Source organism: Lucilia cuprina, chromosome 4 (genome assembly GCF_022045245.1).
Source record: "Lucilia cuprina isolate Lc7/37 chromosome 4, ASM2204524v1, whole genome shotgun sequence".
In the NCBI taxonomy this organism is placed as follows: domain Eukaryota; kingdom Metazoa; phylum Arthropoda; class Insecta; order Diptera; family Calliphoridae; genus Lucilia; species Lucilia cuprina.
In genome coordinates this window covers 96101521-96124345 of record NC_060952.1, presented here as the reverse complement: position 1 = coordinate 96124345, position 22825 = coordinate 96101521, and the positions used below count along the sequence as shown (strand labels likewise).

The 22825-nt window shown below is 26.5% G+C and overlaps 2 protein-coding genes across 6 annotated transcripts in view; one reads left to right on the top strand and one right to left on the bottom strand.

Annotated features, from left to right (window-relative positions):
* The window catches only part of LOC111681814 (dystrophin, isoforms A/C/F/G/H), a 186243-nt gene that overhangs the window by 49629 nt on the left and 113789 nt on the right, over nt 1-22825 (top strand). For all 5 annotated transcript variants that reach the window (XM_046950141.1, XM_046950140.1, XM_046950139.1 and 2 more), the window contains 2 exons: nt 16596-16759; nt 18978-19083. In XM_046950141.1, the coding sequence (XP_046806097.1) occupies nt 16596-16759; nt 18978-19083 (270 nt within the window). The remainder of the gene's footprint in view (nt 1-16595; nt 16760-18977; nt 19084-22825) is intronic.
* On the bottom strand, nt 5275-6457 carry LOC111681823 (lectin subunit alpha-like). The gene is made up of 2 exons (XM_023443721.2): nt 6281-6457; nt 5275-6221 (listed from the first exon to the last, which is right to left on the bottom strand). The coding sequence occupies exons 1-2, from the start codon at nt 6407-6409 to the stop codon at nt 5478-5480; spliced, it is 873 nt and encodes a 290-aa protein (XP_023299489.2). The 5' UTR covers nt 6410-6457; the 3' UTR covers nt 5275-5477.

The window sequence follows — 22825 nt, the reverse complement described above, 5'->3', positions numbered from 1 at the left end:
TAATGACAATGTTTCATTAACTTTAAAGAGCAAAATTTAATTAGATAAGTTTGCTCTCTTAAACGTTAAGTTTCTTTTAGAAAAGTTTGTTCTGGCTAGAACAAAGTTTCTTCAAAAAACATGTTTGCAGGTGGAGCAAAGTTTTTTTTTTTTTGAAAAGTTAATTCCTCATTGTAAATGAAAACGACCTTTGCTCTTTAGTTTCTTTAGAAAGATTTGCTCGTCATGGAGCAAAGTTTCTTTAGAAAAGTTTGTTCTAGTTTTTGAAAGTTTGTGTAAAAATATTTACACTCTGGAGCAAAGATTCTTCAGAAAAGTTTGCTTTCTATAAAGCAATGTTTCTTTAGAACAATATTTCATTTAAAAAGTTTGCATTTTATAAAGACAATTTTTTCAGGAAAGTTTTACTCTTTATAAACGAAAGTTTCTTTAAAATAGTTTTACACTTTATAGAGCAAATTTCTTTAGAAAAATTTTACTCTTTATAAAGGAAAGTTTCTTTAAAAAAGTTTTACAGTTTATAGAGGAATGTTTCTTTAGAAAAGTTTTACTCTTTATAGAGCAAAGTTTATTTAAAAAAGTTTGCTCTTAGACAAACTAATCCTATGGAAAAGTTTGTTCTTTATAGAGGAAAAGTTTCTTTAAAAAAGTTTTATTCTTCATAGAAGGAAATTTTCTTTAGAAAAGTTTGCTCCTTAGAGAGCAAAGTTTCGTTAGAAAATGTTGTTTGCTCTTTATAAAACTAGCTTTCTTTTTATGAAGAAAAACTTTATTACATAAGCTTGCTCTTTTAAAACTCAGCTTCTTAAGAAATGTTTGCTTTTTATAGAGCAAAGTTTCTTTAGCAAAGCTTTCTCTTTATAAAACAAAGCTTCTGTAGATAAGATTGCTCTTTATAGAAAAAAGTTTTTTCTTTATAGAGTAAAGTTTCTTTAGAAATACTTACTTCTTATAGAGTAATAGTTTTTTAGACAATTTTTAACTTAAAAGTGCAATGTTTCTTTAAAATTTATTTATCGGCAACTTTTCTTTATAAAAATGTGCTCTTTATAAAGCAAAGTTTCTTTTCATTTTAGAGAACAAAGTTTCAAAGAAAATATTTATTCTTTAAATATATATATATATATCTTTGAAAAGTTCGTTCTGTATGGAGAATGTTTTATTTAGAAATTTTTTAGAAGAAAATTTTTTGTTTAAAGAACACAGTTTTATTAAAAGTTTTTTTTTCCTTTGAAAACTTTTACCTTTATATGTAGAGAAAGTTCTCTATAGAAGTATTGGTTCTCTTAAGAGTAAACTAACGTTAAAAAATATTTCCACTTTATTGAGTCAATTTTGTTTCGAGAAGTTTTATTTTTTTCTCTTAAACAAATTCTCTTTATTTTTAAATTTCTTTTTTTAATTTTTCAAAATTTGTTTTAAAGTTCTTAAATATTTATTTTTTTAAATTTAAAAAAAAATTTAACTAATTACATTGTTAAAAATATAAATTTTCTTTTTTTTACATTTTAAAATAATATTCCAAAACTGTATCTATTTAAATGTTTTCCATATCAAATTACTTTAAATGTCAATCAGGGAAAATTAAAAATTCCGACAAAAGCAGCAAAAATTTAAAATCAACAAGTGGAAATTATTTACTTGGCATATAAGCATTTTATATACTCTACATTTTAGTTGCAAGAGAATTTTTTAGATTTTGTTTTTTTTTTTAATTTTTGTAATTGTTGTGACTTTAGTTTGTTTGTAAATTGTACTTGTAAAATTACCAAATTTTTTAACACTAAATTATTTAAAAATTTAAATTTTAATAACAATTTAAATTTAACATTTATTATCCCCTTTTTTAATTGTAGTTCCACCTTTACCAAATTAAAATAAAATAACAAAATTTTTATTACTCGATTTTACAGTTGTCGACAGATTTTATTAGACAATTAAAATATGAATATGTATTTTTGTATTTTTATGTTTCCCCCAATATATCGTTGTTGTGTGAGGGAAAGAACAGCAGTTCAATGCAGTTGGCTACAAGCTGCATCAATTTTGCTGCTCTGTTGTTGTTGTTGAAAACATTTCTTTATGCTGCTTGTTGTGCATATGATTTTCCCCAATATATCGTTGTTGTGTGTGGGGAAGATAAGCAGTTCAATGCAGCTGGCTGCAAGCTGCATCAATATTGCTGCTCTGTTGTTGTTGAAAATATTTCTTTATGTTGCTTGTTGTGCGTATGATTTTCCCTAACAATTTGTGTTGTGCTTTTCGACAAACATTTTTTATATTATTTAAGTCATAACAAAATATGGTTTTCCTTTTGTAAATGTAAAAATTCAGAATATTAAATCGATGTGCTAAACAGAATCCAGAGAAAGGAATAGAGAATGAAATTTCCCATTTTCAAGTAGTTTTCTCTGCAACAGCTTTCCACTAAGTGTCTTGTCTTTGAATTTATTTTATAAAACATATTTTTTTCAATTTACGCAAAAAAAACAAAGACCTCATTTCAAATCTTAAAATGCTGATAAGACAATTCATATGATTGGTATTGTAACGATTAAACTTTATATATAAATAAATATTTTTATAAAATTCTTTAAGAGAATTTTGCATTTGTTAGTAAAAAATAAAAGCTTAAGATAGGCCAACATTTGGTACGCCCTAGACCATAAATGGTCCCTGAAAAATGTCATAAAAACAAATTTTGCACAAAAAGTAAAGAAAAGAAAACAAAATATTTTTACTAAAGAAAGCTAATTTTGCTGAAATTTTATCTAAGGAATTAAAATTTTGCAAAAATTTTTGAAAAAAAAATTGTAAATTTTTTTACGAATTTACCAGAGAAAGCAAATTTTGTATAAAATTTATTAAAAAACAAGTAAAAGTTCTACAGTCGGCAATGCCGAATCTAACATATAACCATGACATTGATTTTAGATTCTTATATATTTTAGGTCGTACAAATTTAATTTCATGTTTCTAAGTTTAATATTATTGAAAATTCAAAAAATATATTTTGAAGAACGAAAAAGTACCAAGAAATTCCGTTTTATACGTTACCACTTACTGCAGGCCCTATATGCTTAATTTCAGGTTTCTTTGTTTAATATTATTGAAAATTTAAAAAGTACCTTTTGAAGAAAGAAAAAGTACCAAAAAAATAGCATTTTATAGATTCTCATTTACTTCGGGCTATACATTATTAATTTTAATTTTTATAGTAAAATTAAATTTTATTGAAAAACGAAAAAGTACCAAAAAATCCCCTTTTATAGGTTCTCAACTAATCCAGGCTCTACATACTTAATATCATGTTTCTAAGTTCAATATTATAAAAATTTCAAAAAGTACCTTTTGTAGAACGAAAAGGTGCCAAAAAGTCCCCTTTTATCTGTTTTCGCCTAATCCGGGCTCTACATACAATATTATAGAAAATTCAAAAAGTACATTTAAAGAACGAAAAAGAACCAAAAAGTCTCCTTATTAGTTCTCACTTAAATCAGGGTTCTACATTCCTAATTTCATTTTTTTAGGTAAAATTTTATAAAAAATTCAAAAAATACCTTTTGAAATACGAAAGGAGTAAGAAAAAGTCCCCTTTTATGGATTCTTACTTTACCAGAGCTCCTCATACTTAATTTCACGTTTCAAGGTTCGATATTATAAATAATTCAAAAATTACCTTTTGAAGAACGTAAAAGTCTCTTTTATCTCACTTAATCAAAGGTCTACATACCAAATTTCAGATTTATAGGTTCATTGTTATAAATGCAGCAAAAAGTACCTTTTTAAAGAACGAAAAAGTTCCAAAAGGTCCCCATTTTGGGGTTCTCACTTAAACCGTGCTCTACATACTTAATTTAATGTTTCTAGAAAATTCAAAAAGTACCAAAAAGTCTTCGTTTATAGGTTCTCACCTAATCCGGGCTCCTATTCCTACTTAATTACATGTTTCTAGGTTCAACATTATAGAAATTTTAAAAAGTACCTTTTTAAGAACAAAAAAGTACCAAAAAGTCTTCTTTATGATTCATGCTTATAGATTCATTATTATAGATAAATCGAAAAGAACCTTTTGAAGATCAAAAAAGTGCCAAAAAGTCATCTTATTGGGTTCTTAATTAAACCGGACCTTTACGTAGTTTATTACATGTTTCTAGATTCAATATTATAGAAATTTCTAAAAGTACCTTTTGAAGAACGAAAAAGTACAAAAAAACTCTTCTTTTTTGGATTCTCGCTTAGTACAATAACAAAAATTACCGTATGATAATATGTTTTGTTGTTGTTTGTTTATAATTTCTGTCTCATAAGGTTGTTTCTTAATTTGATTAAAAACAGCGTTCATTCGGATCGTATGTCTGATGAAATTATTAAAGATTCGAATATCGGGGGTCTTTTGAAAACTTATTTCAACATATAGATAGAGAGCCAAACGGACATGATCCAAATCGACTCAGATATCTGGGGTCTTTTGAAAACAGATTTCAACATATACACAGACAGCCAAACTAATATGATCTAAATCGACTCCTTTATCTATAAGGATCCAGATCGACAAACTTATATACCCTTTCACCCTTCGGACATGTTTCCTTAATGAAAGATCCTCATTGTGGTGTATTGCAATCCCGGGGTACAGAGGTGCTACCATTATCTCTAGACTCCTCGCCTAGTTCTTGGAATAATTTGACATAGGGTCTAACCGGAGAACCACATAATCTGGAACAACTTGTGAACAGTTTCCCCAAAGACTTGTACTGGCTGGTGAGTTAGTTCATGTTCCTTAGAGATTCACGTAGTGGCGGGAGTTTAAACCCAAATTCGTGGTAAGAGTAAGTTGTTATTAAAATACTGATGCACGGTGAAGTCTATATTTCGGGATAAGTTCGGTGCTGTTGCCGAATGACAACAGATACACCACAGAAGAGTGACTTTGGGACTAAGTGTCGGATGAATGAGAATTGTGTTGCGTTAAAGGATGATGGATAAAAGATATCTTTTCCAAGTGATATGATTGAATTTCCTCTCATTGTCTAGGTGTGTTCAGAAAAAACTCTCTTAATATGAGATTTATAACTGTGTGTTCTCTGTGAGTAAGAATAAAGTCTACGGCTTGTGTTACGTGCTTAGGTGCTGTTGCCGATACTACAGAACATCATCATATATGTGTGGCATATGTGAGTTAACCACGTTTGTTAACATTTTGACAACAGTAGTGTATAAAATTTAGATTTCAACAACGGATGTTATTAAAAAATTACAAACACTTTGGTGTCAATTTGGTACTAGAAGTGTAATAAAGAAGGCAAATTTTGCAGAAATTAACCAAAGAAAACTGATTTCGTAGAAAATTTGCAAAATTTATTTTCGAATTTTTATTTTTTTTTTTTTTTAATTTTTTTATTCATTTTATCAATTATTTTCGATTTTAATATTTAAAATTTGAATAAAAATTAATCAATTTAACACATTTTTCTTTAACCCATAACTAATCTTAATCCCTGCCATTCAATTGTTTCTGACGGTGCGCCTTCCTTCGGCTTCTTTGAATATTTCTCTCTAAGTTGTTGTAATTCGGACCACATTTCTAGAGGTTTTTGTAATTTCTTTTGTAAAATTTCTTTAACTTTAATTTCGGTCTGTAAATTCTTTTCTAAAAGTTTCTCTTTCTTTATTAGATTTTCCTTTTCTAATTGCTGCAATTGATTCTTAATATTATTCAGCTTATATTGTATTTTATATTTTTGATCTTCTGCCTCCATGTGCCAAATATTCTTACGTTCTGCGTCTTCATTTATTAATTGTTGTATTTCTCCCAATTTGTTCATTAAGTTGGGCAGAGTATTTTCCTGCTGCTGCTTGCCTTCCCATTCCTCTTGTTGTGGCAACTCACATATATAACCTAATCTTGAATCGCAAGATTTATCATTCCATTCCATGTTATAGCCCCAACCAATTTGTACACAATATTCGGAATTAGTTTCAAAATCTGGATTAGCACCAGACCAATAGCTGTATGTAAATGGTTGACCCGTTCGAGTCCATATATATTGACGACCATCATGGTAATGTGACATAACTCCACCCACCCATAATTTGACATTTCTATCAAAGGTATCCAGTACCAGCTGATTTATTTCCCTGGATTTCTCTTCTGTTTCAATTGACACCAAATTCATATTCATTTTCAAACATCTGCTTAAACCATCGAACCAGGTGTACTGTTATAAGAAAATTTTATAAATTTTTAAACAAAATTATTTCTTAATCCTTAACCCACCTCTTGGTCCGCATCTATATAATACTGTTTATTATCACTTGTTGTATAGATCTTGCCATAGCTATAGATTCCTTTTATTTTGAATATAAATAGCAGTGCTATTAATTGATAAAGTAACTTTAAGAGCATTTTCAAGCTATTGCTTTTTCTATAGTTTATTTGAGAATGTTTAAATCAGATTATAGTTGCCTGAATTTATACTATCAACAATTGAACAAAAATATCAACAAATTTGCTTATATTTTTCTTAATAATTCAGATAACCTTTAAGAAACCTCGTCTTGGTTCTGCAAACATTTTCATTAGAAATTGAAAAGTAATCAATTTAATAGGGAATTCCCAGAAGTTGATAATTTCTTTATAAATAAATGCAAACCTTTGTTGATAAGTTTCATATTTATATCTCAATTGAAGAATTATTGAGTAACACCTTTATTGATTAATAAAAACAATTATTAAAATAAAGAAATTCAAATTCAATTATGTATTAATAAACTCATCATTCTATTATATTTTTAAAAGATATCATAAAACTTTTTCAAATTGCACAGGAAGTAAAATTTGCTAAAAATAGCACAATTTCCGTAATATCCTAAAAATAGCATAATATCCCAAAAATTTACTAAAAATACTAAACTTTTTTAAAAATGTCCTAAAAAATAGCAACATCTTTAAAAATTTTACTAAAATAGCAAATTTTCCAAAAATATACTAAAAATAGCAAATTTTTTAAAAATTTACTAAAAATAAATAAAAGCTACTAAAAATAGCAAATTTTTCAAAACTTTTACGAAAATAGCAAATTTTTCAAAAATTTACTAAAAACAGCAAAATTTCAAAAAAATTACTAAAAATAGCAAAATTTCAAAAAATTTACTAAAAATAGCAATCTTTTCGAAAATATACTAAAAATTACAATTTTTCCACAAAATTTCCTAAAAATGGCAATATTTCCATAAAATTTCCTAAAAATAGCAAAATTTTCAAAAATTTACTAAAAATAGCAAATTTTTCAATAATTTACTAAAAAAAAAGCAAAATTTTAAAAAATTTACTAAAAATAGCAATCTTACCGAAAATATACTAAAAATGGCAATTTTTCCATAAAATTTCCTAAAAATAGTAAATTTTTCAAAAATTTACTAAAAATATTAAATTAAATTTTCTGATCCTAAATGATACATTCGTCGCGAGAAAATGATACGCCACCAGCGACTCTTCTAAATGTGTCATTTATGAGCCCCACTTCTGATCAATTATGAATCATTTTTTAATCTTTTTTGATTCATTAATGAGCCAAAGTCGATTGTCGTGTTAGAGTTATTTCCGAATCATATTATACATAGTAATTTTTGAATCTTTTCTGAGTAATTTTTATGTTTGTTACATACAAATACAATACAACAGAAAACAGTTTTTGATCTTCCGACTGCGCGAAAATTAAGTACAAACTAAATTTGTAAACAATCATATTTTAAACACCTGGATGACCTATTTATGATTGGTATACATTTTGTTATTGTTTTTTCAAATAAATCAGATTTTAAACATTAATTCGAATTATTTAAACTTAGTTTAGTGATTAGTCGCCCAACTATAGTCCGTAAAAAATCATTAAATATATAAAATTATTATAATTAAAGTATAATATAATTTCAATTTCCTTGACATAAAATCGACTTTATAAATATCACACAAATTCAAATACTTATACATTTAATTTTATAAACGAAATGAGCATTATATCAACTCATTTTAGGCCACACAGAATGTTTTGTTAACTCTTCCAAAAGAGTCTTTTCTGAGCCTGATTTCTAATCAGTTTCGACTCATTTTTGAATCGTTTTTGAGTGTAAGTTTAGTTATTTCATTACAAACAAAAACAATTACATAAGGAAGAATTTTACATCTTCCAACTGCTTGAAATATGACCACAAAATAAGTTTTTAAAACCATCATATTATAAACACCAGGATGATCAATTTATGATTGCTATACATTTTGTTATTGTTTTTCAAATATTCAGTTTTCAATCATATATGGGGATCGTTTTCGAGTCGTTTTTTAAGCGCTTAACTTATAAATCACTTTTAGGTCATCAAAAGGAGTGAAAAATGACTTAGTTTACTGATAAATCGTCCAACAATCTTCCAAATGCCTGCTGGGTAGTTCATTCACACATTGTCGTGATTCCTAAGTGTCTCCACTAACCGAGTAGCAATTGTAAAACATTCTCCATTCACAGTTTTAACAGAATTTTTACAGTGCTTTTCTTTACCGTTGCATTTTAACAGAATTCTATAGAATCACGTTATTCTGTTACATTTTACGGTTTATGTCTTTACTAAACTTTACTTTACTGGTTGCGAACAACACTATGTCATTAAAAGCTTTCCAGCTTTTCCCTTTAAGCTTTTAAAGCTCTTTTCCTTTGACCCCCCACATTTTCGTAACTGAACTTGACACTGAAAACTGTGAGTGAAAATTATGTTTAATAACAGCTGCTTGCAGCTCATAAATATTCAAATGAACAACGCGCACCGGAAAGAACACAACCCCATAACTTAGACGAAAGGCTAAAAATTTACATAAAAAGCGGGAAAATTATGAAAATAAAATATTAAAATAAAATTTTCATTATATAATCTGCAAGTGTTTCTTTTAGTAAAGAAAATGGTGATGAATTAAAAATGATTTAACAAATTTAACCGAAAAAAAATGTTGAAATAATTAAGAAATTAAAAATGCACAAAAAAATTAAATAAGAAAATCTTATTATTATAACAAAAATGATTTAATTTAAAGTGATTGAAGTAAATGAATGTTTGAAATTTTGCAAATCGTTAATGAGTGAAGTTGACAATAAAATATTTATCATAAAAATGAACTTTTTAAAAAATTTCTTCTTTTCAAACTTTTTGCACATTTTGTTTGTAAAAAGAAGAGCTTTTGAATTTTCATAATATTGTGTTCGAAGGTAAAAATTTAAAATATCCATAAAACCATCATTTTCAATTCCAGTTTAAATTTAGTGCAAATATGAACTTTTGATTTTAATATTTTATATTTGTATTTAATTATTTTGCAAATATACTTATTAAAAATTTACGCATTTTTGAATAATTTATGTGCCAGAAAGTTTTATTTATAAAATATAAATGTTTTAATTGAAACCATTTACAGTTATTTTAAAACATAGTTTGTTTCCTGTACAGATATCAAATAAATGGGATCATATCAAAACAAACTTTGATGCTGCGTTTAGTGCCTTCAACCATAACTTGAAAGTTGTTTGTGTACTCTACTAAATTTTAAAAGTATATATAAGTTTATTATGTCGTTTAATATTTTAAAAATTATTATAAAAAATCGGAATCGTTATAGTCGATTTAATGATGTGTGTCCGTAGACATATAGATATGAAATTTTCGGAACTAGAACTGAACTAGAACTGCACTAAAACTGAACTGGAACTAGAACTGAACTAGAACTGAATTAGAACTAGAACTGAACTAGAACTGAACTAGAATTGAACTAGAACTGAACTAGAAATGAACTAGAACTGAACTAGAACTGAACTAGAACTGAACTAGAACTGAACTAGAACTGAACTAGAACTGAACTAGAACTGAACTAGAACTGAGCTAGAACTGAACTAGAACTGAACTAGAACTGAACTAGAACTGAACTAGAACTGAACTAGAGCTGAATAAGAACTAAACTAGAACTGCACTAAACTTTAAAATAAAAATAAAGTTGTATTTGAACTGAACTTATAGGGTGTAATATATTCTTCTTAACCGCATGTAGCCCCCCTTTACTTGTGTATTTTTAATGATAACACATCATAACTATTAAGAACGTTAATGCTTGTTTCCATTATATCTGTCAACAAAGCAATTGAAATTTATGCTTTGCATTCAAAAGCCGCCTAAGAGCAGACTTTTTAAAATTTTACACTTTAAAAAAAGAGCATAGCTTGAGGCGTAATAAATTGCTTGGCAGTTATTTATTTTAAATAATTATACATTTTTTTAAATAAATTCTTATTCCGTATTTAATATGAAATTGTTTTTAATCTGTGTCTAGAAAAGTGTTCCGTTAAAATAAGAAAAAAAAAACTAAAGACAACATTTATCCTTAAATGTAGACTTAATTAAAATAATAAAATTTTATAACATATGAAAGACAACAAGAACAACATCAGTATTAATAGTGAAACATCATTTCCGACAAATGATTGTTGGTTCGAAAACATTTGGAGGAAAGTTAAAACAAAAACAACAACAACAACAACAATGGCACCCACATGTAATTGCTGGATTTATAATGGTTTGATGTTGTTGGTGGGTGCTCTTATTAAAAGTCAATGTCCTGTGTGTACAGCATGTACTAAATACTCTAAAGAAAGGATATATGTATAGTAGAAACAAAAAATGAAAGATGAACATGTTTTGTTGGTCGGTTGGTCTCTTCAGGAATATGACTGAATTCACAACAACACCCTCCCACAGTCTTCGTGGAAATTAAAAGAGAAAACCAACAAGAACAACAAAAGTGACAAGAATGAATTGAGTAAAATAGGCTCAGACACAATTGCCGGTTTATTATTGCTTAAGTGTTTGTTTGTTTCTGTTTTTTTTTTTCTACCTGTCATGTGTTAAACTTAAAAGAATTCCTCTCTAAAGGGGACAAAGTACAAATTTTAGTATCTTTGTAACTTTAAAAGTACTTTGGAAAATATAACTTTGAAGAGAGTTACTTAAAATGTTGAAAAAATTTTACTTTTTTTCAAAAGAGTCCTTTTTTGGTATATTCAAAGGATTTTTGACTGCCCTGTCAAATACATCAAAACACAGAGATTTAAATGGACTCAACATTATTATCTTCATCATCCAACACATCACTCAGTTTGGTGTTTTCCATTTTAATGTTTATTTTGTTTTAGTTGTAAATGAATTTTGACAGAAATGTTCCTGAAGTTTTAGAAGGAGTCCGTGTCAATATTTTTTTAACTTTTTCTCTTTGTAATACAGTTTCAAAGTCAATTGCCACTTTACAGTCTACCAGTAATCTAAAGAAGATACACTATACCTCAGAAAGTTGTAACCGCAAGTTAGTGGCTGACAAACATCATGAACTGCCGGAAAGTGTTTGTAAATTTTCTCAGTTGGGTGCTTTTGCTATTTCTCCGCTATCGTTTTATTATTGTTGTTGTAGTTGTTTGTGAAGGCTTTTTTGAAAAAATCTGTTCCGGCACGATTTCAGTTTGAAATATATTTTTTTTCACAGCCTTTCAAAACGCTTTTAAAGAGTTATTTTTGTGTTGAAAACCCCAAAGCAGCTTATGGATATTTTAAGTTTTTTTTTCGAATAAAAATTCTATCGCTACTTTGGGTATGATTTAAATTAAATTGATTAAACGATTTGTATTGTTAATCGAAAAAAAGTGATTTAAAAAATTCTAACAAATTTCACTTATTTTTATTAAATCGATTAAGAACATCACTTAATGTTCAAATAAAAAATGAAAATAAACTTTCTAGAAACTTTATTTATCAATTTTTTGGTAGAAAAAATAACCGGTTTTTATTCGAATAAATATTCGAATACAAATACCTTAAATGACCTTTTTCTTTGTAAAAAAAAACTAATTTTGTTTCATATAACTAATTTTGTTTATTTTACAAAAATAAACGATTTTTATTCGAATAAAAAACCCGAATAATCGGAATTATGTTAATCTAAAAATCGTATGATTAATGTCTAAACTACAAATTTTCGAAAACCTTGTAAAAAATGGGCAGCAAAAGCTATTTTTTCCTAAAATTTTGCCGATTTTTTGTTTAAATAATCGGTTTTTATTCGAATAAATGATATAATGATTAAAGAAAAACGGCAATATTGTATGATTTGTCTCTTAACTAAACACGTTCCGTAAGATAAACTTACTTAGGTTTTTTTTTAAATTTTCAATATTTTATTCGATTAAAAAACCGAATATTCGAAAAATTTAAGAAAAAGTTTTTAAACAAAAGTTGAATTTTATCTGAATTTTAGATTTTTTTAAACCGATTTATTTATTCGATTAAATTTTTCTTGAGGGAAATCGTTAGAGCAAAATTTAAGAAATTTTTATAAAAATATTTATTATTCGCTTGAAATCTTAAAAATCGAATTATATATCATTTTATTAGTGATTTTTTTATTCACCAAAAAATCGAACTATCGAAAAAAATTTTTTCCGAATTATTAAGTAAATTAGATCTGCCAAAATCTAGTCTTAATTATTTCAATATAAAATGCCATTTTCAAATTTTATTATTCGGTTTTTAATCGAATAAGAATTACTCGGTTTTTAATCGAATAAAAACCGATTATTCTTACAGAAATAGTAATAAATTGCTAGAAAAATACTCGCGATTAATATGTAATTAAAAAAAACTATTTTTAAATTTTAATATATTTTTTCGGTTTTTTTACCGAATAAAAAGTTTAATCGTTGCCTTAAAAGCCGAATAAAATTTAAAGAAAGTTTTGAGATTTACTTCTAAACAAAAAAAGTACTTTTATCTTAATTTTAAAAGTTTTTTTTTACAAAAGTAACTGGTTTTTTATTCGACTAAAAACCGAATAATCGAAGAAAATTTCAAAAAATTATAAGATTTAAAATATTTCAAAACAAATTATTTGGTTTGTTCTAATTAGCAAAAATCTATACTAAAAACTGTTTTCTAATCTATTTAAAAATACGAATAATCGAAAAAAATAATCGATTTTTATTCGTTATTTAACTATCACCAATTTTTATGAAAATAACAAATTTTTTAATTGATTAAAAAACGACACAATAGTTTTAAATGAAAAAATAAGTTTTTAATTAAATTTAATAAATGTTGGTTCAAAATTTATTCGAATAATTTTTAAAAAATCGAATAAAAAACCGAATAATGTAAAACAATTTAATAATAAGTTTATCAAAATTTGCTTTATATAAAAAATGTTAACAAAATTTGTTTAAAATAATTTCGAAATTTCCTTTTTTAAAAATTTATTAAAAGTACTGCCTATCTTTAGGCTCTTTAATATTGAAGTAATGTTTATTTTAAGTCATTCTTACCAACTTTGAAAGGATTTATTAACAATCTAAACAACTATAGTTCGTCTTCTACTTTCTACAAAAAATTTCTCTGCCACATTTTTACGTACATACCTCTAGTTTCGCCTTACTTTATGCTTTCTTTTTTTCTCATATTTATTTTTCTATTCTGCCTTTCTTAGTGTTTATTCAGGCGTCATTTATAAATATTTCTCTGCTATGTATATATGTACCTTTATTCATTACCTTACCTGGTCATACATATAATACAAGCTGAAACATAGAATAAAAGTAAATTCTTTCTTTTTCTTATATTTCACATTTTACTTAACATTGAAGTCTCCCTCTACCATCTATAATAAATCCTTGTTAGTATTCAAGGTTTTGTTTGGGAACACATCTTAATCCTTTTGCTTTACAATACACGTACTCATTTCATAAAAGAAAACAAAAAAGCTAGAAAAAAAACGTCAAGAAAAAAGTAACACAAGATGATGTTTTCTTAACAGCTTAAATATATTTCTTATTATGGAACCTAGGGTAAATATAAAAAAAAATAAAGAAAATCACTAATATTCAAGGACCAAGTAAGAGGCCATTAAATGAAGTACATTTTTTTCCTTTTTTTAGTAATTCAGCTTAAGAAACATTGATCTTTAGTTTGGTTACTTTAAAGTGAAAGTCTATAAATATGAATTTTTTTCACCACCTTAAAGTAGGCTTTGCTTTTTATATAGTTAAAGTTTTCTTTGATGTTTATTTACTAGAATTTTTTAAAAGCTAGTTTTAGTTTTCTTTTATGTGTGCTAAAGTATGCTCTCTAATGTATGATGTGTACTAGTTGAAATCGTAAAACAGAGATTTTTAGTTATTTTTTGTTTAGCTAAAAAGTATGCTTTACATTTTTGGCGCCTTTTTCTTTACTTAAAAATTTATGGAAGTAATGGTTTTTTATTCCATAAAAAGAATCGAATAATCGAAAATAATGTCCAGATATTAGTCTAAACCCAAAAAGCTTCTGTTTGTTTCGCAAATTTTTAAGATTTTTTTTTAAAATAACCGGTTTTTTATTCGAAAACAATTTCAAATAAATAACACAAAAATTTTGGAAAATTTTATGATTTATGTATTTCTAAACAAAAAGGCACTTTTCTTTTAGTTTTTCATAATTTGTATAAAAATAACCGGGTTTTTATTCGATTAAAATAACGAATAATCGTTTAAAATTTTAGAGAATTGTATTATCCGTGTGTTTTTTTTTATAACAAAAACAATTTTTTCTCATTTTTGCAGAAATTTTATATCAAAAGCCGGGTTTTTATTCGATTGAAAAACCGAATAATCGAATAAGATTTTAGAAAATAATTATTAAATACATTTTAGAACAAACATTATTAAAGAATTTCGCATTTTTTGTCCATTTTCAAAAAATAACCGTTATTTGATTCGATTAAAATACCGAATAGTTGATTAAAATTTAGGAAAATTTCATTATATATATATTTCTATACAGTAGATTTACCTTCTGACGACCTAGTCTTTGCATATCGTATTAAAATAACCGGTTTTTTATTCGAATAAAAAATCGAATAATCGAATGAAATTTTGTGAAAAATTAAATGACTAATGTATATCAAGCAGAAAATTGTGTTTGTTTCTATACTTGCAGAGTTTAATAAAATCTGGGCGAATTTTTACAAAAGTAATCGGTTTTTTATTCGAATAAAAACACCAAAAAATCGAATAAAATTTCCGAAAATCCTATGATCTATATATTTATAAAGAAAAAACGATCTGGATGAGAACAATCAGGGAAAGTTTTTACAAAAATAACCGGGTTTTAATTCGAATAAAAACCAAAAAATCGAATAAAATCAAAAAAATCGAATAAAATAATATATTTATTCTTAAAGAAAAAAACAAACTGGCTTAGAACAATATGGGCAAAAAATTTCACAAAAATAACCGGTTTTTTATTCGAATAAAAACCCGAATAATTGAATAAAATTGCGAAAAATTGTACGATTTATTCCCAAACATTAAGATTTCCGAAAAATTACTTTTAATAATTTTTTTTAATATTTAAACAGCCTTTAATTATGCTTTACATTCAATTTTCTTTTTAACACTTAAACGTATGCTTTAGTTTTCAATACAAAATTAGTGACGAGTCCTTTTTGAAACATCTTTATGTTACTTAATTTAAACAGTTTTAATTTTGTATAGAAAAATTATTACATCTTTCTATTACCTCCACTTTTGTATCTCTAGCACATTGGCCATTTGTCTATAAATAGAATATTAAAGAACCTAGTTTTGATTATCCTTCTCTAGTCAGATGCTTCGGTTTTTTTTTTTCATGTTGCCTTAATTACCACTCGAATGTTAAACTTTAATTGACCTCATTTAGCCACTTGAAAAAAACTGAAAGAAAATCCAACAACAAAAAAACTCTTTTTTCCACAGCAAACAAACTGGAGCAAAGCCTTCATCATTGTCGATGAGCAAGCCAGCTACATCATCTTCTTCCTTATTGGCAGCAGCATCATCAGAAACAATCAACATTATTTCGTTTAATACCTTGCGGTCATTCATTTTATTTTCTTTTTCATTTTGTTTTGTGGTCCAGCTTTAGGTGAAATGTACATATTTCTTTTGTGCTGATATAGTTTTACCGAACAACCCTCGAAAACATACAAATTAAAATTTACAAATAACAAGTTAGTTAGTGTTGAAAGTTGTGTTGTATTTGCAACTAAAAGCCTTTTTTTCTTGCAATAAAAGTGGTTTGTTGCAAACTATTTAACACCCAACAATACGCCAACTACTACAACTACATTTACTAATTTAACAAGATTTTTGTTTGTTTGTAAAGAAATTCCTGAAAAGTATGCTTTTGTTTTTTGTATGTTTTCCATTATAATCATTTGTTATATTTAAGCCCTAAATGTAGGCTACAATTTTCTACTTCTAAAGAAAATGGTTGTATCTCGTTTTTTGTTATGTTTATTAGTGGTTTTTGAGGTGTTTATGAAACTATTAGATTTAGTTAGACTTTTTAGGACCCGGTTGTGTTCTTTAGTTGGTCACTATAATAAAAGTAAAAAAAATAATTTTAATTTTCCTTATTATCTAGTTACACTACTATAATAATATTATCCATTGCAATTTCTCTATTAATTTGTGTTTTTTCTTTTTCTAAATTTTATTCCATAGACTATAACGAAGAACCCAGTGGTACGGGTGCTTTAGCTGGCAGTTTTGATAAGTCGGTTTTACAAATATCCGATTGGTTGACGTGGGAACAAAACATGATCAAAATACAAAGTGTGCCTGTCCATGATGTTGATGAGGTACGCATGGCCATAGAAAAGCAAGAGGTAAGTTGTCTTTATTCATTCATTCATTCATTCATTCATGTATGCTAGATAGCACAGTGGGACACAGAGTTAAATAAATATAAAAAAAAATAATCTTTATTATTAATTAACAAATGATTTAATGATTTGTTCCCAATTTTAAAAAGAATTTTACGAAAATAACCGCTTTTTATTCGATTAGAAAAACCGAATAATCGTATACAAATTTTGAAAATTTTACTTATCTTGAAATATTTTTAAACAAAACAGCATTAATTTCCACTTTTTACCGAGTTTTATACAAATAATCGTATTATTATTCATATATAAAACCGAGTAATCATTAGTCGAATATAAATAATACAAATAATCGAATAGAGTTTTAGAAAATCACATGGTTAATAATATCGAATAATTGAATAAATTTTTGAAAAGTCATACCATGATTTATGTTTTTCTAAACAAAAAGTTAGTTTTATCTAATATTACAAAAATAACCGAGTTTTTATTTTCAGATTTTTAAAAGTTAAACGGATTTTTATTCAATTAAATTTAAGCAAATCGTATAAAGTTTTCACAAATTTCATGATTTATCTTTTTTTAAATAACAAAATTTTATTTTTGACGCATTTTTCGCAAATTTTTATAAAAATAACCGGTTTTTTTATTCGATTAGAAAACCGAATAATCGAATAAAATTGCATATTTTATGTATTTTTAAACAAACATTTCTTTTAAACTAATCTTTACATAATTTCATAAACATAAATTCATTTTTATCCGGTAGCTGACCCGAGTTTTTTTTTAAATAATCGGTTTTTGTCTGATTAATAAATACGAAATAGTAATTAAATTTTGTAAAATTTTATGATTTTTATATATTTCTTAACAAAATTGTACTTTTACTCTAATTTTCGGTTTTTTTCAAATAACCGGTTTTTTATTCGATTAAATTCAAATAAATCGTATAATGTTTTCAAACGCTTCATGATTAACCTTTTTTTAAAAAACAAAATCTTATTTTTGACGCATTTTTTCGCAGATTTTTATAAAAATAACCGGTTTTTTATTCGATTAGAAAACCGAATAATCGAATAAAATTGCATGTTTTATGTATTTTAAAACAAAAATGTCCTTTAAAATAATCTTTACATAATTTCATATATATAAACTAATTTTTATTCTGAAGCTTTCCTAATATTCGCCGAGTATTTAAAAATAATCGGTTTTTGTCCGATTAATAAATAAGAAAAAGACAATAAAATTTCAAAATTTTCCGATTTTTATATATTTCTTAACAAAATAGTACTTATGCCTTAATTTTCGCAGTTTTTTTTTTCAAAGAACCGGTTTTTTATTCAATTAAGTAAAACCAAATCGAATAAAATTTTAAAACATTAGCAGATTTATAAATTTATGAAGAAAAAAAGTACTTTTGCTCTTTTTTTTGTAGATTCTCATATAAAAAATTCGGATTTTTATTCGACTAAAAACCGAATAATCGATTAATATTTTAACAATAACTTTACTTATATACACATTTCAAAAAAGGTATTTTTTGCCCTAATTTTCTATGACTTTTATAAAAATAACCGTTTTTTATTCGATTAAAAAAAACCGAATAATCGAATAAAATTTTAGAATTTTTTTATTTTTATACATATTTTTAATAAAAATGTAAATTTGTTTTAATTTTTAAAGATTTTAAAAATAACCGCTTTTTATTCGATTATAAAACCGAATAATCGAATAAAGTTTTCGAAAATTTTATTATATATTTCATAATAAAAAGATAATTCTGTTCTAATCCTTGAGAATTTTAATAAAAATTTTTTATTGAAATTTATTTATTCGGTTTTTATTTGATTTTTATTCGAATAAAAACCGAATAATGGAAAAAATAACCAAATATTGTAAGATTTGTTTCTAAAACATTGGTACAATATTTCACAAAATTTTATAAAAATAACCGGTTTTAATTCGATTAAAAAACGAAATAGCAAAATTTAATTGTTATTTTTACTTTTCGTCCCACTGTTTAACATTTTAAATTGTCATAAATATTGTGACTGCTTTAGTAGAGGGGCGCCATAAAAGCAAAACTTTAAATTGAAAAACTGTCTCTTTTTTTCTATTCCTCACTCCTGTTGCACTGTATCCTCGTACTTTCCGCCTAATGTTTTTGTGTTGGCAAAACAATTCCTCTACGTTACACAATCATGACAACAAATCGTTACAGAAAGTTTTACGTGAATTGAAAATGAAAAAACCACAACTGAATGAATTGGTACACACCGCTGAGGTATTAAAAGGAGACATTAAACGTCAGCAGTTGCAGGAGAAGGGTAAGTGCAAAAGTAATATATGAAAATTTAATATGTATTTAAAAAAAAAATTGAAATTTAAAAGGAATAAGAAAACATAGTCGGGCCTGGTCGACCATATGATGTCCTAAACCAGTTATGAATATTAAATGTGTAGCGTTTATCTCGAATATTTTCTTGCTTCCGATTTAAGGACAAAAAGCTAATGTCTAAAAGAGACTTTATATGGGACCTAGGGGCAAATATGGTCCGATCCAGATAAAAATTCAAGAATAGTTTTATACTTATATATAATTTATTTGTACTAGATTTGATGTTTATAAGTTTTAGATGTTTAGTTTTATAGTTTTATAATTTTAGACATTTAAGTCATTTTTTGAAAAGGTCTCTGTAAGGGATCTTGGGGCTCGATCTTTATAAAATTTGCCAAGATCATCCATGATTGTATAAAACTTCATTGTGCTGTTTTTTCGAGATGAAAATCTATTTAACATAATTATGTGCTCAGAAACTGTTTTCGGAGGTCTCTAAGACGATTAAGCCATGTCCGTCCGGCTTAATCGTCTCAGAAAAAGGATTCTTAAACGATTACTACAGCTTCAGATGGGTAGAGGACGATAACTTTTGTGCGTTATAAACATCAGCCAGATGGAAGGACATGGCTTAATTGTCTCAGAAAACGATTCTAAGCCAATTGCTATACTTTCAGGTGGATAAAGGACGATTATTTTTGTGCGGTAAAAACTTCAGCACAAACCCAACATACCCTTTCCTCAGTGGTGTAGGGCATAATTAAGGTTATTTTTAAGTTTGGATCCAAAGTTTTTAGGAAATCGTCATTTTTTGAAAAATTTGCTTTCTTTAGTAAATTTCTCGCAAAATTCACTTTTGGCGTTACAAACATCAGTCAGACGGACGGACATGGCTTAATCGATTCAGAACACCATTCTAAGCCGATTGCTACGGCTTCAGGTGGGTAGAGGACGAATATTTTAGTACGTTTAGTCCTTAGTTGTGTAGGGCATAATTAAGGTTATTTTTAAGTTTTTTGCAAAATTTGCTTTTTTAAGTAAATTTCTTGCAAAAATTCACTTTTGGCGTTACAAACATCGGTCAGACCGGCAGATTGGGCTGAAAGTATATCAGATTGCTATACTTTCAGCTCAAACCCAACATACCCTTTCCTTAGTGGTGTAGGGTATAATTAAGGTTATTTTTAAGATTGAGTCCAAACTCTTTATGAAAACGTATTTTTTGCAAAATTTTCTTTCTTAAGTTAATTTTTTGCAAAATTCATTTTCCTTTAGTAAATTTTCTGAAAAATTCACTTTCTTTAGTAAATCTTTTGAAACAGCTTTCTTTTTTTCACAAATTTACGGCAAATTTTGTGTTTTATAAAAAAAAAACTTTCTTTTTAAAGAAATTTCCCCAAAACTAGGAAAACTTGCCTTAAAAACTTTTCTTTTTTCTTGTGTTATGTGTCTTACAATGAATGTTTCTTTTCTAAATCCAAAAACTGACATAAACATGCCTGTAAACAATGACACAGACAATCACCAACATGAAAGCAAAAACAAAATTGAAAAGAAAAATTCAAATGCATTTTAAAAATAATAACAACAATGCAGAATGCCAAAGAAAAGCAAAAAAATTTAAACACTCTCTTACTCACACCCTCCCTCTAAGAAATAAACACAATACAAAGAAAGCATATGTACATATACATGTATGTATGGCAAGTGGGTGTGTAAGGTTGTAGTGGGTGGTAGGTTGTGAGTGTTCAAAGTTCAAAAACACAAGTTTGACACTTGAAAAGTGCACAAAAGCAAATAATAACGACGACAACAAATACAAAAACAGCAGAATACCAAACTTAAAGAGCTGGAAGGACCAATATAAAGCAATACAAAAAAAAAAGCTTGCAACACTTACAAAAACAACATTTTATTTTACATTTCTCTTCTTTCGCTAACTTAAGCATGCAGCCATTTATTCAAACACTCACTCACTCACTCACTTACTCCTCACAACCTTTAAAGAGTGAGAAACATAAACACTTGAATGTTTACTCGTACAATAACAATAAACCATGATAAAAGTGTCAAGGAAAACAACATGGTGATAAAAGAAAACAATAAACAAAATTTAGCAATGAAAATGACAAGAAAAATGGAATTTAGAAGTAAACTGGATATTTACTCTCTTACTTTTATTCTCGCTCTCTCTTTCTCTTTTTAGTTTCTAAAATTTAAATTTCACCTTTTTACTATAACTTTCCAGTGAGTAGTTGGTGAATAATTTTTTTTCTTGTAAGGGGGGGAAAACTGATTGTTTCCCTTTAACACCTTTTATCCTTTAGAAAAGCGCCTGCTTCAATTAAGGTGTGTTTGTTTTGAAAACTGACAAGTGTTAAAACAAATAAATTTCATTGAAAAAATTTTGAAAATTTTTTTTAAATATTTTCGAGACAAATTTTTCGTAAATGTGTTTTTTAATATCAAATTGAATAAAATTGTATTTATATTAACATTTTAATGGAATTTTTTCAATAAAGATTTTTTCCACTTTCAAATTAACAAATATAAAAAAATTTCAAATTAGTTTCTAAATGTTATGTCATGACATTTAATGTCAAGTTATTTTTCTGTTTTAACAAATTAATAAAATTCATTCTATAAATGTCTTCAAGTTTAACATTTTGTTAAACATCTCTTTAGCCTTTCCTTTTATTCAATTTAAACCACATTTTACTCTATATAACAAACAAAATTGCATGTTTTGACATCATTATGTCTACACAAGCTACCAATCTTCCTCTCTGTCTCCCATTCTCTTGCCATTTGTCTGTTTCACAAACAATCACTAGTTTCTCATAAACACACAAGTATTACAATTAATTGTTAGTTGTTGTAATGTGAAGTGTCTGTCTGTCTGTAACTCTGTCCCTCTATCTGTCTCTGGCATATCCTTGTATCCTACTATATACAAGTATACACATAATACAATATTATCCTTGATTTATACAATCAAAACTCATGTATTTCGTTGTTGTTTTAAGGACTGATTTACATTTAAAATACATGACCAACCACTCACTATAACGCAGATGATGTTTTCTGATGACGATGATGATGTTGTTGATAAAATCATGTGAAACCAACACACCACACATTAACTATCAACATGTGTTGTTGTTTAACATGACATTACAATAATAATAATGAACATTTTAACAAAATAACAGAAACAAAACTACAACAATAACAAAAGTAAAAAAAAGAACAACTATTAAAACATATATTATTTCATACGATTGAATGCTCTAATAGTTTTGATGAAAATTTATAGTTATAAATAATTAATGAGAGAAATTTTTTTGTGAAAACAAAAATAAAAATAAATATTTGACCACCATGTTATGACAATAAACTTAATCGGATTTTAATAAATAAATGACAAGATTTTTAACAAAAAAGGGAAATTTTACTAAATTAACAAAATTAACTCAGAAGGGAAATTTTTAGAAAATTTACTAAAGAAAGGAAATTTTCAAAAAATACTACTAAAGAAAGGAAATTTTCAGAAAATACTACTAAAGAAAGGAAATTTTCAAAAAATACTACTAAAGAAAGGAAACTTTCAGAAAATACTACTGAAGAAAGGAAATTTTCAGAAAATACTACTAAAGAAAGGAAATTTTCAGAAAATACTACTAAAGAAAGGAAATTTTCAGAAAATACTACTAAAGAAAGGAAATTTTCAG